This window comes from Spermophilus citellus (assembly GCF_964194105.1).
Source record: "Spermophilus citellus genome assembly, chromosome: 9".
In the NCBI taxonomy this organism is placed as follows: domain Eukaryota; kingdom Metazoa; phylum Chordata; class Mammalia; order Rodentia; family Sciuridae; genus Spermophilus; species Spermophilus citellus.
In genome coordinates this window covers 67,885,189-67,902,721 of record NC_138191.1, presented here as the reverse complement: position 1 = coordinate 67,902,721, position 17,533 = coordinate 67,885,189, and the positions used below count along the sequence as shown (strand labels likewise).

Genomic DNA, 17,533 nt, shown 5'->3' with positions numbered 1-17,533 from the left:
TAAGCCTTTTATGGGACATTGTCATTGACTTCTCAATGTAGCTGAAACAGGCACTACTATTCTCCCCAATTTAGAGGTGATGAATCTGAGTGCAAAAGTTTGTGATCTACTCTGAGTCTTTGTCTTAAGTGAAAGACCCAGAACACTACCCTGACTTTGGCATGTTTAATCTCATGCTCTTTTCAACATAAATATAACAGGCTCCTGCTGCCTAGAGGAGTACTTGAAATTAAAAAGGGAAAACAGAAGACTGAGGTGAAGTTGTCCTCAAGCATTTTAAAACCTATCACATAATTAAAAAAAAAAAGCAGAGAAAAACTATACCAGTGGGAGGAAACTACATGGGGGAGGAGCAGATTCTGGCTCATCCTAGGGTAGAAATTTCTAACAATTAGAGCTTCAGTGAAGAAATAAGATACCTAGTTAAAAAGCAAGCCCAGGGAGTTCAGCAGCCTAATTGCTCCTTGTCAAAGATATTATAATAATAATCATACCTTTACCTTTTAAAGAATTTGCCATTTACAGAGCACTTCTCTGAATATCCTATTATTTTGCATTTAGCCTAGGTTGACCAATTGTCCCAGTTTGCCCAGGATCAAAGGATTGCCTGGGACATGGGAATTTCAGTGTTGAAACCAGGAAGGTCCCTGGCAAACTGGGAAAGGTTGGTCACCCTGGTTCAGCCATCTCAGCATCACTGTGAGGCACTGAGGCTAGATATTATCTCCATGTGATGCAGTGTTTCTTAAAGTCCAGCAGCGTAAGCATCACCTGGGAGTTTATAACTAAGGCAAATTCTCAGTCTCCCCCGCAAGACCTGCAGAATCAGAACCGGTGGGGGTAGGCCTAGTGATCTTTATTTTAACAAGCCTTCAGGTGATTCTGATGCTCTCTAGAGAGACTCTGATTTAAGCAAAATACAGGAGGGATTTCTGAACAATGGGGAGATTGAGTTGAATGGCCTCTAAATTTTCCATTTCTATCTAAAACTCTGAATTCTAGGCCCCTGGGAAAAGGGCAGATACCACCTGCCTGCACTTCACATCCTAACACTCAGTCATACCAAGTAGCTTCAAAGTCCACGTATCTGCTCTGGTGATAGCGCCACTTGCAGAACACTTGGGTGGCAAAGCATCTGTCCTTCACCTCAGGAAGGGTGGTGAACTGGTCCTTCAAGAATCCTTCAAATCCAGACTGGGTTGTTTTCAAGATCTTGAGGTCTTTGATTCCAGAATGAATGACTGGAGACCCTATTTCAAATAGAGAAGTAAGAGAAGATGAAGTCATAAACAGAACATTGCCTTCTTACTGACATCTAGCACCGTGGACCCGGGCCAGTAAAATGTGGCACACTGTGTTTGCACAAAGAACTACATCTTCTGCTCATGTTTTCTGTCTTCCTGTCTCCTCAAATTGATAAGGTTGTTATGCTTTTCCTTATATCTGGATTCCATGAATCCCTGCTTCTCCTGATTTAAGAAAACTGAAAGTCTGAGAATAAACCCTCATATGGTGTTGAAAGCCACAGAAATAATTCTCAGCTATACACAAGGTGCTAGATGTCAGTAAGAAGGCAATGTTCTGTTTATGACTTCATCTTCTCTTACCTCTCTATTTGAAATAGGATCTCCAGTCATTCATTCCAGAATCAAAGACCTCAAATTATAAGTTTTAAGCTCCATCTCATTTGATGAAAAATCATGCTGAAATAAATTAATAAGCTCCTCAGGAGCAGATCTTCTCTCTAGTACTGTAACCCCTTTATGGGGAGGGGGGTAGCCCTCGTGTTGACTATCTACAGTGGCTGGTGACTTGGAACACCACTAGATCCTGGTGACGTCTCAGTACCCCTGTGGTTATTAGCAAATCCAGACAACTTCATGAATGGGTAGCAGCGTGGGCCTGGCTGAGCCTAAATTTAAACTGGGAAGATGAGGCTGTGATTCACAGACATGGATCTGCCTAAATTATATCCACATAGACTTTTTATTTATTTATTTATTTGGATGATGGAGAAGATTTTACTTTTTTGGCTGAGGTTTGTTCATGGGTACCTCGGGGAGACAGGGGAGAGTTGAAAAAATGGAGGGGATGGTATGGCTCCCCCATCTTAACTGTCCTCTCATAAGGTGATAGGGCAGGTAGAGGGGTAACAGGCATAATCCAAGGAAACCCTTTACTTGTGTGCCAAAAAGTTACAGCTCAGGGTCCAGGTGACAGGTGGGACACAGAATTAGGGAGAGGAGTGTTCCCTTTCTCTTTCTATATGGAACCCACAAAAGCTCCAGCAGTTTTAGTGGAGCCTGAAGAGAACAGGGCAGAGCTAGAGAGGTAGCAATTGACCCAATGGGTGCAAACTTCTTCCTCAGCACACATGAGACAAACAGCCCTTTGATGCTGCCAGAAGCTGAGAGAGTTTGCCTGCACAAGTCTAGCAGTTTAACAGTGAGGAAGCCATAAGACTAGGAAAATTCAGGAATCAACATTATCGTGACCCTTTTTGTATGCACAGACTGGTGAGGACAGTGGACAATGCACTCAGAGAAGTCCCAATAGCAAAGTGCCACACCAGGATTATTAAATCCACCTCCTTTCAGTCTCTAATTTGGTCCTGAAAAATACATGTCCCTCTTGGCCTGTTTAGCCTAAAAATTAAAGGCCAGAGGTCTCAGGTATCACTACTATATGGTCTTAGTTGAAGACCAGGAATGTAACTCGATTCTCAATTTAAAGAAACCAAAGGTAGAATGTTCTCTCTGATATGTGAATGCTAACAAGGGAGGATTGGGAGGGGAAGTGTAGAAGTTCATTGGATTAGACAAAGGGGAATGGAAGGAAGGGAGGAGGGATGGAAATAGGGGGGAATGAAGCAGTTATAACTTTCCTATGCTCATATATGAATTTACGTCCAAGGACGTTCTTCAGCATCCATTGGTTCATATCACCTTTGTGGATTTAATCACTGCAGTTCCCCGAGGAGGTGTGGGTTTCAGAGACAGGTAAACAATGACATATTTTGATATTTTTAGTGCTATATGGGTGCACCTACCAGAAGACACAATGACCAGAAATTAGTGGTAGATCTGATGATTAAATATGTTCTGATTAAATAAACTGTTCTGTGCAGAGTGTTCCAGGATAATGTGGTATAACATAAAATGATAATCATTTCACTTTCTGAAGTTCTCATTGGGAGCTACATCTGAAGAAAGATCAAGAGAAGGATAGCAATGCTTCAACGCTTTCAGTTGGCTGGGTTTATCAGACCTAAATGTATAATGACACGGTCCCAACAGAATGTGTATTTTAAATGCAGTGAGTCTAAATATCAAACCCAAGAGAAATGAAGAAGTCATCAATAGTTATTTGTTCAATAAATGAGTGTAGCAAGATTGATGCATGTCAAGAAATAAGAGTTTCACAGCTTAGTCTTTTTCTCTTCTAGACAGTTTACTTCCCTCAATTTTTCCCTGTTTCTCTTCCTGATTCCTTTCAACTCTCACACACCATGTGGAAAGGGGAGAGGAGAGGAGGATCAATATTGGCTGAAAATGTCCTGTCTGTAGTTATCATGCCTTTGGCTGTTGCCTTTTTCAGTCTTTATCTTACTTAATCCTCAGAAGTTTAGAAAGTAGGTATTTTTATGCAGGTGATTTTTATTCATCTGCCCATAGTCACATGGCTAGAAGCTGGCAGAGGTGGAGTTTAAATTCAGCACCACATATGAGATTCCATGCTTTTCTGCCCCCTTTTTATATCACTCTCCATCTGTGCAATGTTTTCTCTTCCCTTTAACTCTTTTTCCCCATTTCTGTACTGTAAGAAGCCTTTCCAAGAGATGAAAAGGTGGCTGCCTCTCATTTTCCTGTATTCTTTGAGGGCCTCTGGTCCCAGCCTGAAAATACAATTTTTGTTGATCTGAAATGGAGATTGAAGCATCAGTTTTAGAAATGGCTTCTATTTTGGAAATGCTCTTATTCCTTAAAAATTTCTGTCTTCAGGGCTGGGGATATAGCTCAGTAAGCAGGGTGCTTGTCTCGAATGCACAAGGCCCTGGGTTCAATTCCCAGCACCACAAAAGAATAATAATAATAATAATAATAATAATAATAATAATAATTTGTCTTTAGCATTTGTAAATAAATAGAATCTACCTCTAGTAGTAAATCCTCCTAGAAAAAAAATCCTATAGGAATGAAACATAGGTTTGCAATTGAGAGTGGAGTTAAAACAAGTAGTAGAAACCATGGAATGGGAATAAAAAGGTGAACAATAACCAAAGACAATCTTAACCTGCATCATCTTTTCCAATATAGCTGGCCTTGATTGTCTGCATCTGTTAATCCAATTAGACTTTGGCTTGTCCAGTGGGCTTATTCATAGAAGGATTCCTGAATGCAGCATTGCAAAGTGATTGTGGATTCTGCAGCTTTGGGACTCAGATTTCCCTAAATTCAAATCTCAGTTTTTTCCTGGTTCTTCAACCTCCCATTTTATGAGCACTATAACCTTGAAGAAATTACCTAACCTCTTTCTACCTTATTTTTCTCACCTGTAAAATGGAGATGACAATCATACCTGTTCCCTGGAGTCGATACAATGCATATGAAGGGCTTAAGAGATAGCTGCATATAGAAGGTACTCTGCAAGTCATTGCGGTGATTTTGCCAAAACTGACTTTTTCTTACTGACTTCAACCAACTGTAAATGTTTCCCATGCTTTTCAAAAACCTCACTGGGTTCTGAAAACTACTTCTCCTGTGCCATCCAGTCCACTGACAGCCATGAGATGAGATTTATTGATATCAGAGGAGTGTCAGTCTCCCTAGGCCACTTTAAAATGATCTACTCTTTTTTCACTGGAGTCTGAAAATGGAGAAAACGGTTGCATTTGTAGTGTGTTTTGGCAACAGTTTCCCACAGCATAAAATATCTCGTGTTCCCCCAAACAATTAACTGTTGCCACAAGCTTTGGCAGAGCACAAACCATCTCCTCTGGTGCTCCCATCGTTTCATGAACAACAACAACAAAAAACTATTCTCTTCAAAGTTAAAAGAATTTTTTTTCTTGGCACATATTAGACACACTGGATGAAATCAGAGAGCTTATTTTATCTCCTCTGTTTGGCAGTGCCCCAGCTTCCAAAACACTGGTAGGGACCTGAGGCTTTCAAATTCATGGGGCCATCAACTAAAAATATGATGCCTCACACGCACTCCAAGAGATTCCAATTTAGACTAACAAGAAGTAATTCAACCAAGAAGACTGTCCTTTTCTAGGTTACTTCCTGTGAAACCACTTAATCAGCTTTTCTGTCCTCCTTTCTGCCATGGTTATGGAGTAATGCGAAAGGAAGATTTTTCACATTTTACTTTGCTAGAACATAATCTTTTCTAGCTCTTAGTGTCCTCCTACACACTTAACAGACTGCAGTTTATCTCTTAGAGAAGCATACATCTACCCTTTAGCTCTCTAAGGGAAAGAACTCACAGCAAATTAATAGAAAATAAGCCCAATCCTTTACCTACGCATCAGGTGTCACAAAGCACAAAGCTTTACTGAGCCAAGAAAGAAAAAAAAAACTGTCATGAAGAGGATAATTGCTTCCACATTTAACACCTCCAAAAAGGACACAAATAGCTAAAAGGAGGATATTTTAAAACTATATAAATCATTCTACTAGAATATTTCAAACTTGTAAAGTGCTAGAAAAAAAGTGAAGATCAATTAAATTGCATTTGCCTTTGAGAGTCCATTTAGCTCATGCAACGTGCATGAAAGTCCCTTCCCTGTGATTCTGTATGGGGAGAGATGACATCACCTGGACGGGAGGAAGTCAGGCTTTGGTACAACTAAGAAATAATTAAGGCGATTGTAAGACCTTGGTCTGCCAAGAACTTTTCTCATGGAGAAACTGAAGACCTTGCATCTTGAAACCAGAAGGACATCAATAGGCTCCTTGGCAGAGTCCATCTCCACCCTGGTTCTCCCCTCCCCACCTGTCAAGCTTGTCACCTCTTAAATCTGTTCTCCTCCTGGACATTGATTTCATCAGCCCCCTGCCATAACACCGCCCCTTCACATCAATTAACTGTGTGTTGCTATTTTTTTTCTTTACTACTAGAAGACAGTATCTCTTACTTGAGATCCCTACTCCATCTTCCATTTCTCTATTTAGCTATGCTTTCGCTGAATTTTTATAATTAGTGTCAGAATAGGAGAAATGTGATACATAAAGAATTATGAATTCTAAGACAAACAGTGCAGATGTTTTGGACTGATTAAGTTCATTAGTGACTCAACCACCCCAGTGATGTCAAAGCTCAGCTAAGCTTGTAGTTCCAACAGAGACACTGCGAGAAAGTTGAAGATCCAGATTCTGTATGACACCTCACCCAACAGACTGCATCACATCTGCAGAGCCCAGCTCCCCTCTCAAGATTGGGAAAGTCACCAACACAAGAGCAGCCCTCAGCTGTTCAGGTCAACAAATTTCTTCCTCTGGTCAAGAGTTACTCAATGAACCGGAAGACTTTGGAATACCTAAAAATACAGCTCAATGACATGGCTTTCAAGATTCCCTAGGAGGAAATAATGTAATGAGAGGCTTAGAGCAATTCCCAAGGCCTAAAATGGCCCCAGAGACTCAGTAGGCTTTCTACAACTATTTGATCATTGATAGATAGCAGTGAACCCCTTCTATCAGAAGAAGCCCAGTGACATATCCTGCTGGGAAAAAAATCCCTTTTGGGAGTTGAATAGTGGAATGAGTGACTAAGTGCGTGTGTTTGAGGGGGAAGAATTCTCATGATCTAGTCAGCCCCCCATAAAAGACAATACTCAGGTTTGTAACAGCAGCCTTCACAGTTGGAATTGATGTGTGTGTGTGTTTAAGATGATGATTATTTTCTTCTGTTAAACCCACACAACAGCATTTCTTATGACAATGCTTATAATATTGACTCATGGTCACAATTCCTGCAGTTTTAGCTCTTAGATAATAAGCAAATTAAGAATTAAACTTGGCTATCAAAAAAATATATCCCTACTCTCCAAAGAGGGACGTGTACAAACATTTTCCTTGTATCACAACCCCGGAAGACACACACATTCACATACTTGTGCACACATGTACCTGTGTACACTTAGGGCAAAAGATGCCTCCTCCATACCCTGATCCCTGCCAGCCCTACATGACCTCAGAGGAGGGCCAGGCTCTAGATGATTCAATCTGGAGCCTTTGGGAACAAGGCTATAGTGACCCCAGTTCCCAGAAGCTCTATAGCTTTCTGGAGGAAGAAAAGGTTTAACCTGATTGCCCTGGTTAGGTTTTCCATTCTACAGTAGCCAAGTTATTAGAATTCAGGGAGATAATAATTCCAAGTAATTTGAAAAAAAAAAAAAGCTTTTTTTTTTTTAATGGTCAACAGGTCATTGGCCAGTTCACTTCAACTTTTTTTGTAAAAGTCACCAATGATGTCTATTTGCTAATAGCAGAGTTTTTTAGTTTGTTTGGGTCTTCTTTTAACTTCTTTTTTTAAAAATATATATTTTTATTGGTTGTTCAAAACATTACAAAGCTCTTGACATATCATATTTCATACATTAGATTTAAGTGGGTTATGAACTCCCATTTTTACCCCAAATACAGATTGCAGAATCACATCGGTTACACATCCACATTTTTACATAATGCCATATTAGTGACTGTTGTATTCTGCTACCTTTCCTATCCTCTACTATCCCCCCTCCCCTCCCCTTAACTTCCAAACTTCTTAACCCTCCTGTGGCAGAGACATAATTGTTTCCTCTTCTTCCTGGGCACAATAGACTGCATTTTGCTGCCTCTTTTGCAATCAGAGTGATTATGTGACCTTGACCCTCCCCAGTAAAAGTGCTCTGTGCCACTGTGTCATTTCCAGCCTGGTGCTGATGCTGGAGAGGTTTTGCCCTTCCTTTTTCTCCTCCAACATCTCTCCCTCTCCTAGTTGCCTGGCAAAGGAATCAACTCCCAAGTAACCCCAAAAAGTAAAGACTAAAAATATAAAGTTGTCCTTAGCCTGGATTTCTGAATAACTTCATGGAGCAGAGCTCCCGCAAACGAACACTGAACTTGACTTATACAAAAAGAAGCTTCTTGTGATGAGCTATTACATACAGACCAATTTGTTATGCCTTCTGTCCCTGATTTCTTGAATTATATTTTTTTCTTCTGCTTTCATGACATCATTGCCCCATACCTCCTCTCTGACCATTCTCCTGTCTCACTCTTTGAATGGCCCATCCTTCACCTAAGGAGTTTCTACCAGGCCCTCATCTTTCCTCTTCTCACCTAATGTGCTTTTCTGGAAAAGTCTCTTTTCCTAAGTTTGATCTATCAGTGTGCTGATGGTCCCCAAATATTTCTCTATCCCATACTCTGAAACTCACCACTCTCCCCCATAAACATCCTCCTTGTCTATATCATTAGTTGATTCCTCAGCCCTCCCCCTTTGGGGGCTTCTTTATTTCCTCCTTCCCTCCAACCTCCCAGCCCTACCCAAACACTGAGACCCACTGGTTACCACTGCACACATCTTCACACGATGCCCACAGAAACCTCTGAATCTTTCCGTCTCTACTCCTACTGCCTTCATTCAGACCCCATCACATCTTCATCTCTCCAAATGTCTCACTGCTGCCTCCTTCTCCGGCAGCCTTGTTCATCAGACCTTGATCATAGTTACTGAACAAAAGTGCAGACATGCACACACCCTCACTCACTCATCTGACCCTTAAAGATTCCTGTGGTTCTCCATTATCATACTAAACAATAATTATAGCTACTATCTAAGCAGAGCTTCCTGTGTTCCAGGCACTATGATAAGTGCTCTAATAATTTAATACTTGTCTCCTTCATTTCTCTGGACAATATAGACTAGGCACTAGCATCCTCATGTTGCAAATAAAAACTCACTTAAATTGTATAACTCACTTGTTCCTTACCACAAAATTATTAGCTAGTAGAGCTCAGATTTAAAGAATTCATCCTGCCCCCAAGATCTCTGGGCTTAACCATTGTGGGAGGAAAATGCCCTGGACTTACACTAAACTTGTTTATACAGCCCATAAAGCCCTCCAGAGTCCAATCTGGGCCAACTTCTTCATCCTCATCTCCACCTCTTCCAATCTAGGAACCAGACCCACTGAACCTGTTCCTGGTCCTCAAATGTTTTGTCTTTTCAACAATCAAATATTTGCCTAACACCCTGCTCTGCCTGAGGCTGGTTCTCAAAACATTTCAATTTTCTTCTTCTACTCCTTTGTGAATCCTACCTGTATATGTCCCATTTCTTCTCCCTATATGCCCCTTTCTCCATGACCAGCATGTTCTGAATTATTTTTCAAAAGTCATTTGGAATATTTCCTCTCCCTTGTCAGACTTCCTGGCTTTCCGGGGCAGAGGTACTTTCTTGTGCTTTTTGTTCCCTTATCATTCCTTCAATCCCTAGGTTGTGGTGTTTAGTCCCTCATATTGCAGTGAATCTGTTCATAGATCTGACTCCCTTCATCTCCTGTAAACTTACAAGGGTCAGGAAGAGCATCAGCAATGCTCATCTCTTTATCTACAGTCCCTTGTGTATGTAATATGTGTCTAAAATCTAATGGTTGAATGAATGATATAGGAATGAATGACATAAACTCTTTACATAAACATTTCATAAATTTTTTTAATTTTTTAATCAGCTTTCCTGAAGTCTAATTCTATCCCCTGCTGTTATTTTATACAACTGAAAATGAAATGAGGACTGTGCTCAGTGTCCTGAACGTCTTTGAAAACCAGTTGAGAGATACATTGATCCATAAAGTAGCCACCAGCCACATGTGGCTATTAAGCACTTGAAATATGATGAGTATGAGTTAAGATGTGCTATAAATATAAAATATACACAGGATTTCAAAGACTTAATTGTTTTGTTTTGTTTTTGAGACTGGGTCTTAGCTAAGTTGCTTAGGGCCTCACTAACTAGCTGAAGCTAGCTTTGAACTTGTGATTTTCCTACCTCAGCCTCCTAAGCCACTGAGATAACACTTAATATTTTTTTAAAGAATGTAAAAAATTTCATTTGTTATTTTTACATTTATTGCATAAAGATATTTTTGACATTTTGGGTCAAATGAAATATATCGTCAAATTTAATTTTTCTCATTTTTTTTGTTTTTCTAGTGTGATTACTAGAAAAATTTTAAATTATGTATGTTATTTGAAGTCTATTTCAGTTAGACAGAGCTGGTTCACAGTTTCTGTTTTATGAGGGTAGTCACTGTGGTTTGGATAAGAAAACACTGGCCTAACAGTCAAGAAAAGTTTCTTCTCTCTCCTCCTAAGGCAAGAAAGAAGGAAGGAAAGAAGGAAGATAAAGAGGAAGAAAAAGAGGAGGAGTAGAAGGTAGGAGGAACAGAAGTTATTTCCATTTTAACCCAAAACACAGAGTTATATGATGCAACTTCACATTTAGAGGATAAAAAACATTTCTTTCAACTTAATACAGCTGTTCAATCTTTCATGTAACCATAACTAAAGACTGAGAAGGCCCTACCTATATCTAGACTCTGAATTGTGTTAAAAATATTAAATGATAGCTAGTATACCAGAACTTTCTAAAAGGGGTATTATCCAACACAACTCAGAATGATAAGAGACCTTTCATTTTATTGACCTTATAGTATTTCAGACATCTCTCAGATGCCATTTCAAATTCATACTGAAGATGGCTAGAGAAGAATGATAAAGAGACATAGACAAAAAGGAAAGAGAATTTCAGAAAAAATGTTCAGAGCCTATGCTATGAATTTATGATGATCATTGAAGCTTACTTTTTAAATTGGGATAGAGATATTTCTTCCACCTTTGGCTCCATGGTTTTAGAGGTCGTCTTGTCTAAATCATAGTGGATTATTTAACTCTGCTCTGACATCCTCAAAAAATTAGTGGAATATGGATTTGGGGATTTTAATATTTGCTCCACTTAATTATCAGTACTCATTAGGTCTGTATTGTAATAATGTTCTACCATTAATTTATAAATTTCTTGGTAACTAGAATTATATAATGGTTATTGTTTTTTAAATAAGATTCATTATTATCAACAGTTTATTATACAAATAAAGTGTCAAGAAAACTTAACAGTTATTTAGTAATTATTTCCTATAGAAATTACTGTAATTATAGCATGATATGGTTCAAAAAAAATATTAATGAGAAAATTCAGAGATTTGGGTTTTTGTCAGTTTGGGCCTCCCCCCCCACCTCACCTCAAAATTGGATAACAAAAATCATCTGTCTCACTCAACCTCCAGATTGTGTTACAAAATTAATTGTTCCACTTTTATATTTTCAAGCAAAAGTAGATAATTTTTTAATGTAATCCAAAGTCACAATGTTCATTCCCATTTCAGATTTAAAATCCTTAAATGTTCTCTACAGCTTTTATACATGCTAATAAACAGAATTGTTTATACGACCAAAAAAAAAAAAACATGCTATTGCCTTCACAGAATTAAAACAGAAAAAAAATGGTTTCTTACCATTCCTCATCTGTTCAACCTCACAGAAGTGTGTTCCAGTGGGAGTGTGAATAAATGCATGAATATGTTTAACTCCATTCTGAAAATTAGGGAAAATTTTGGTTTCAATAAAATTTTAGCATATATAACAAAGCCAATCTCTTTAATTAAATCAGGACCATAAATGACTGGGATAACCTTTTCAAAACGTTTCCAAGGGATCTCTTCCACGTAGACATGAGTTCGGAGGACATGGTTAAAAGAAGAAAGGAAATGCTCACAGATATTCAAAGCAAAGTTTTCTATGGTTTTGATCTGTAAAAAGAAACAAAATGCTAGTGATCACAAATACTTTCCCCATTTAAAAATATTTTTAAAAATACTCATTGAGCTCTATCCTGGTCAGTTGCTTTATAGAATAAAAGAAAAAGAATTAAAAAGACAAACTGATCCCTATACCAAGTTCTCATTGGAGCTCCCAAGTGTTCATAGATTACCATCCCCAGCTGAGAGTCCAATCTGTTTTTTAAAGAAACCTGTCTTTCAGGAGAGGATATAGCAGTGGATGAGCAAAAAGGTACTTGTCATTCAGATTTTTCTCATAGTAAACTCAATTATCACCTACACCAATCACAGTACCCTCCATAACACTGCAACTGGGTCTGCTGGTTCCCCATGGAAAAATATCAATGAAGAAATATCTCACCTGCCTTGCCTTGAAAATGGGTCTTCTGTTGATAATCCCCAGCTTTGCCCTCCCAGAAATCTGTTCACCATGTTCTCACAAATTCTCTATATTAATCTCCAAACAATATTTTAAAGTGCTAGCATGGTCTGTGAATTACTAATAGCTTTATATATAATTAAGGTTGTCTATTTGAAGGTTTCCCCAACATAATTCTGTTTTGTATTTGTCCCAGCATAATTATTAATAGCATCTCATTTCACATTCAAAAGTATCTTGGTTTAGATAAGGAATTATATGGTCACTCCATCTCTAATGAATAAACTTAAATTGCTTTAACATTCAGGTCCATTCCTTCACTTTTCTCCAGAACAGAAAATACAGGAAACTCTGGTAGCTAGCCCTTTTCCATATCAGAATATAGGCCTATATTCAAAAAAATTTTAAGAGCAATTTCTTTTTCCATAGCCTTTTCCTTTTGCTGGGCCATTGTGATTTGCAAGAGAAAGGTTCAGAGTGGAAATAGGCCTTATAGCAATTATATTGCAATTAGTATGTTCATTTAATGTGTTATAGATATAGATTTCATGCAAAAAAATAAGCTTTGAGTCTATATTTCTTGCCTTTTAGACTTCTTGGCAAATAAATACTTATTTAGAATTGCCCACCAGCACAGCTCCATTCACATTTGAAGAAACTGGAGGTGGAAGTATAAAAGTATCATGTTCTATCAGATCTAGGTCACTCTTGAAGAGTACAATTAACCACCACTTATGGAAAGTAAGAGGTAAGGGAGTAAGCTAGGAAGCCATTAAAATCTGGAAAGTAGATTTCAACAATAAAAAGGGAATGTATCTCATTCTCAAGATGTTCTTCCGGGTAACAAGAAGAGAATTGTTACCTTCTACTATAAATTCGCATTATTCTAAAAGAAACAATAAATGATAGGGCTCAAAGAGAGAGATGACAAAGTGTGTTAAATTGCATTCTAAAATCCTCCCAGGGTTCTGATTTCCCTGTAATTAGCAATAACATGTTTATTTGTTCTATAAGATTATTAGTCTAAAAGATTGAAGAAGAGAAAATAAAGAGAGGAAAGAAAGAAAGGAAGGAAGGAAGGAAGGAAGGAAGGAAGGAAGGAAGGAAGGAAGGAAGGAAGAAAAGGAAGAAAGAAAAAGCAAATATAAGTGTTTTTTTTTTCAAGACTGAGAATCTTGTGGTAGAAAGGAAAATCTTAAAAATGGCTTAAATGTCAAAAAATAGGTGAAAAAGTAATGAAAACTTTAAAAATCAAGCAACACCCCAAGCTATCTCACAGTGAATTCTACATTACATTGGCAGCACCTATGAAGATGCCTACCCCCTTGAACTTTGCCATGACATGAACTGTGTTCTTGATGGTGTCTGTAGGAATGATGTCTGAATTGTCTCCATACAGGTAATCCTTTTTGGAACTCAGAGTAAGTTGCACTGAAGTCACCACCTCTTTAATGCTGTGATATTTTCCATCTCGTTGAATGTGGAGAACTTTTACCATATCCTTCCCATAGCCCGTTCGCACAAACTCTACTTCATCGTTCTGTAACGAAAACATAATCATCTTATTGAAGAAGGCTAAATGAAAACAAAAAGTCAACTGAAATTTCTTTAAGCTTTAATTTTTTATTTGTTCTAAATAGTTATACATGATAGTAGAATGCATTTTGATACATCATACATAAATGGAGCATACCTTCGCATTCTTCTGATTGTACATGATGTAGAATTACATTGGTCGTGTATGCACATACGATCATAATGTCCAATTCATTCTATTATCCTTCCTACTCCCACACCCCCTTTCTCCCTTCACTCCTCTCTGCTGAATCCAAAGTACCTCTATTCTTCCCTATCCCACCCCACTTATTGTAAATTAGCATCCACATATTGGAGAAAACATTCAGCCTTTGGTTCTTTGAGATTGGCTTATTTCACTTAGCATGACATTCTCCAGCTCTATCCATTTATCAGCAAATGCCATAATTTCATTTTTCTTTAAGGCTTAGTAATATTCCATTGTGTATATATACCACATTTTCTTTATCCCTTCATCTGAAGGGCACCTAGGTTGTTTCCGTAGTTTAGCTATGGTAAATTGAGCTGCTATAAATACTGATGTGGCCGTGTCACTGTAGTATGCTGATTTTAAGTCCTTTGGGTATAAATCGAGGAGTGGGATAGCCAAGTTTAACTTGTTTCCATTCTAAGTTTTCTGAAGAATCTCCATACTGTTAAGCTTTAATTTTATCATTCAATTATAAAAGATCCAGAGTAGTTATGAAAGCAATATCACATCCTATCTTTGAGGAAGAATGGGATCTTATATAGCAAAAAAATCCCAAAAGAAAGTGAAATATATCAGATTACCCTGAAGACAGACAGGTAGATGACCTTCCTAGTGATAATGATAAGTAGGAAAAAAAAAGAAACTTCTGAGTCAAAACTATGCTAATTTTCTCTGTATAGGTAATTCCTACTAATCTAATCCTTTTAACAGATCTGTGCACTAATACTTTTGGTTTACAAAGGGAGAAACTGAGGTTCAAAGAGATTTAACATCTTCCTCTAGTTTATAGTAAGTAGTAAAAGACAGTTAGGATTCACACTCAAGTTTGTTGACTCCAAATTATAAAGTGACCACTATGTAAATTGCCTTCTGTCTCTAAAATTTCTTGGCTATGTTAACTGGAAATAATCCTGGGCCCTTTTATATAGAAAGTGATATTCTGGAGAAAATGCCCTGTGATCAATAGAAACAATTTGAAAATTGCCTTTTCTATTTGCTGCCAGGAAGGAGAAGAGTAATTGGTGATAGGGTCCAGATTACCTTCAGGAGCGCAGAGCCAGAGCCACCTGGCTATAGAGAGAACTATGCTTTTAGCAAAGTAATAAAAGCCTGGTGATTCATTAGGACGCTAGTCTGAAGCTGGAGCTTTAGCTAATGAACACGTTCATCTCCATGGCAGAATCCACAAGACTTGTCACTGGCTTTACTGGTGTTTGAAAGGAGGGAACAGAGAGAGAGAGAGAGAAACCTATTTCATTTAGCATGGAAATTGAACATTAAAATGGTAATGAGAGTGACAGAAATGAATATAAACAGAAAACAGCACACAGTGGGAGTCTGGGTAGGAAGACAAGGAACCTCACTGAAATAGCATAGTTAAGATGCTCAGATACACAATGGGTCACCTAAAAAAATTGTTTTTCTTAAAAAATTATGGGTTCCTCAGAGGGGAACAGAAATTATTGCTATTCCCTTAATCAAACTGTGGCATGAAAGGCTGTTTCAAATTCTGGGGATGAAACTGGATGAAGCAGGCTCTTGTGAGTCTTGTAACACAGTGGCAGTGGAGGTGAGGTGGCTGGATTTGGTCCTTCCCAGCCAGGAAACTGAAGGGAAACTCTTGGAAAGGCCCCTCCAAGGCCTCGAATCCAACCTTCAGGAAACTTGCAATCAAGAAAAGGGTAGATAAGGAACCTGACAGCATATCTGAGACATTGTAATAAGAATTTTAATACTGACAGGGAAGGAGAAACTCTTGTGTAATTATAATGGCTTTGGTATCAGACCAGTTCCAAATTCTGCCCACCACTTATAGCTTGGTGGCTTGTGACAAGTGATTTAATGTCTCTGAGCCTTCGTGTTCCCATTTGCATCAATGAAGATAACCACCTCTACCTATAGGCTGCTGGTGAATAAGGGTCTGACTCTGTTCTGAGCAGCAACCTTGACCATGACAGTCCCGCCTGTGGAAGCCACAGCAGCCAAGGCACATTGATCAAGGGCACCAATTTGGGGGGAGGAAAGCACAGCTGGCAGCAGTAGGAAGACTCTGTCAAGTCTTGAGCCAGAAGGTGTTCTACCTGGGGGAAAAGGCACTTGGCTGCTTGGAGCCCCTAAGTGGCATGAACTGGGATCCAGAGTCAAAGATCTCTGAAATCAGTATTGTCTCTGACATTCAGCAGGACTCAGCACAATGTAGTCTTCAGTCCCATCCCCTGCAGTGAATATCCAAGCGCTGTGGTAGACAAGCTTGTAAAGTGGTATCTATGTGACGCAGAGAGATTACATGACAGCCACCCTTCAGATCCACACCTCTCCAGCTTCCTACCTGTTCACACCCTGCTTCAGACTCTACTTCAGCAATCCTGTGCTAATTGTGCTGCCCAGGCTGGGCAAGCTTCCTCTGCCTGTTGGCCTTTGAATTTGCTATTCCCTTTTTCTAGAACATTCTTTCTTTTTCTTGCTACCCAACCACCAACCTCTTCGCCTGCCTCATTTCTTCTAGTTGAACTTCAGATGTCAGATAACACCTCCTCCAGGTATTCTGCCCCAGTCCTTCAAGTCTGGAGTAGGTACCTCTTTTTATGTGCTCTCAAAATACTTGTTATTTGCCTCAGAATCTTTGTCAAATTGTACTGCAATTGCCTTTTCATGTGCCTGATTCATTCCAAAACAGTAAACTATGAAAGCAGGAACAAGTTCTTTCTTGGTCACCATGGCAACCCCAACACTCAGCACAGTGCCTGGAACATAAATAGGTGCTTGATAAATGTGTCATGAATGAATGGATGTTGCTGCTAACCACCTCCGCTGCTTGTGTGATGACACAGAATAGTCAACGAAAATACACAAAAGATTTCAATACAGGAAGAGCTGCTTCAGCCAGGACCCCATCAGGAACTTCCTCTTCCTGAGAAAGTGGAGATAGGAACTGTGCCTTCTGATTACTGCAGCCTGAACAGAGAGCAGAGACCCAGGAAGGACAGAAATAAGTGCACAGGGAGTCCATGAAGCAAAGTGTTCCCATTGCTAAGTGCAAGGCAGCCATCACAGGCCAGAGATCATTTGAGATCAGGGAGAGGTCAGCACTTCTTAGCAAGATCCTGGATGAAGCTAAGAAAAACTGGGACCAGAGCAAAGCTTGAGTAAGCAAGTTTTACTGAGCAATGAGTCAAAATAAAATGGACCTAAACATCTGAGCCTGGAGCAGGATGGAACAAGTCCAGGATAGAACACCCCAAAAAGTCTCTCAGCAAGATTTGACAATAGATCATGGATTGGACAAGCACGAGGCTGAGAGGATGATGGGCTTTGGGCTTTGAAGTCAGGAAGCCCACATGGAATCCTTGTTCTGACACCTATTAACTCTGAATAGAAGCAAATTTCTCCATCTATAAAAAGGGAGTAATAGTAGTGTCCAACTCTTGGGATTGAAGTGAGGAGTACAGGAGAAAAACATAAAGCTGTAGGGAAA

At 39.0% G+C, this 17,533-nt stretch overlaps 1 protein-coding gene across 1 annotated transcript in view; it reads right to left on the bottom strand.

Annotated features, from left to right (window-relative positions):
• Positions 1-17,533, bottom strand: part of LOC308657093 (uricase) — a gene marked incomplete at its 3' end in the record, with an annotated part of 31,108 nt that overhangs the window by 4,752 nt on the left and 8,823 nt on the right. The window contains exons 2-5 of the mRNA XM_081308554.1: positions 13,594-13,812; positions 11,747-11,863; positions 11,570-11,648; positions 1,064-1,250 (exon numbers count right to left, since the gene is read on the bottom strand). Coding sequence (XP_081164680.1) covers positions 1,064-1,250; positions 11,570-11,648; positions 11,747-11,863; positions 13,594-13,812 — 602 coding nt within the window. The remainder of the gene's footprint in view (positions 1-1,063; positions 1,251-11,569; positions 11,649-11,746; positions 11,864-13,593; positions 13,813-17,533) is intronic.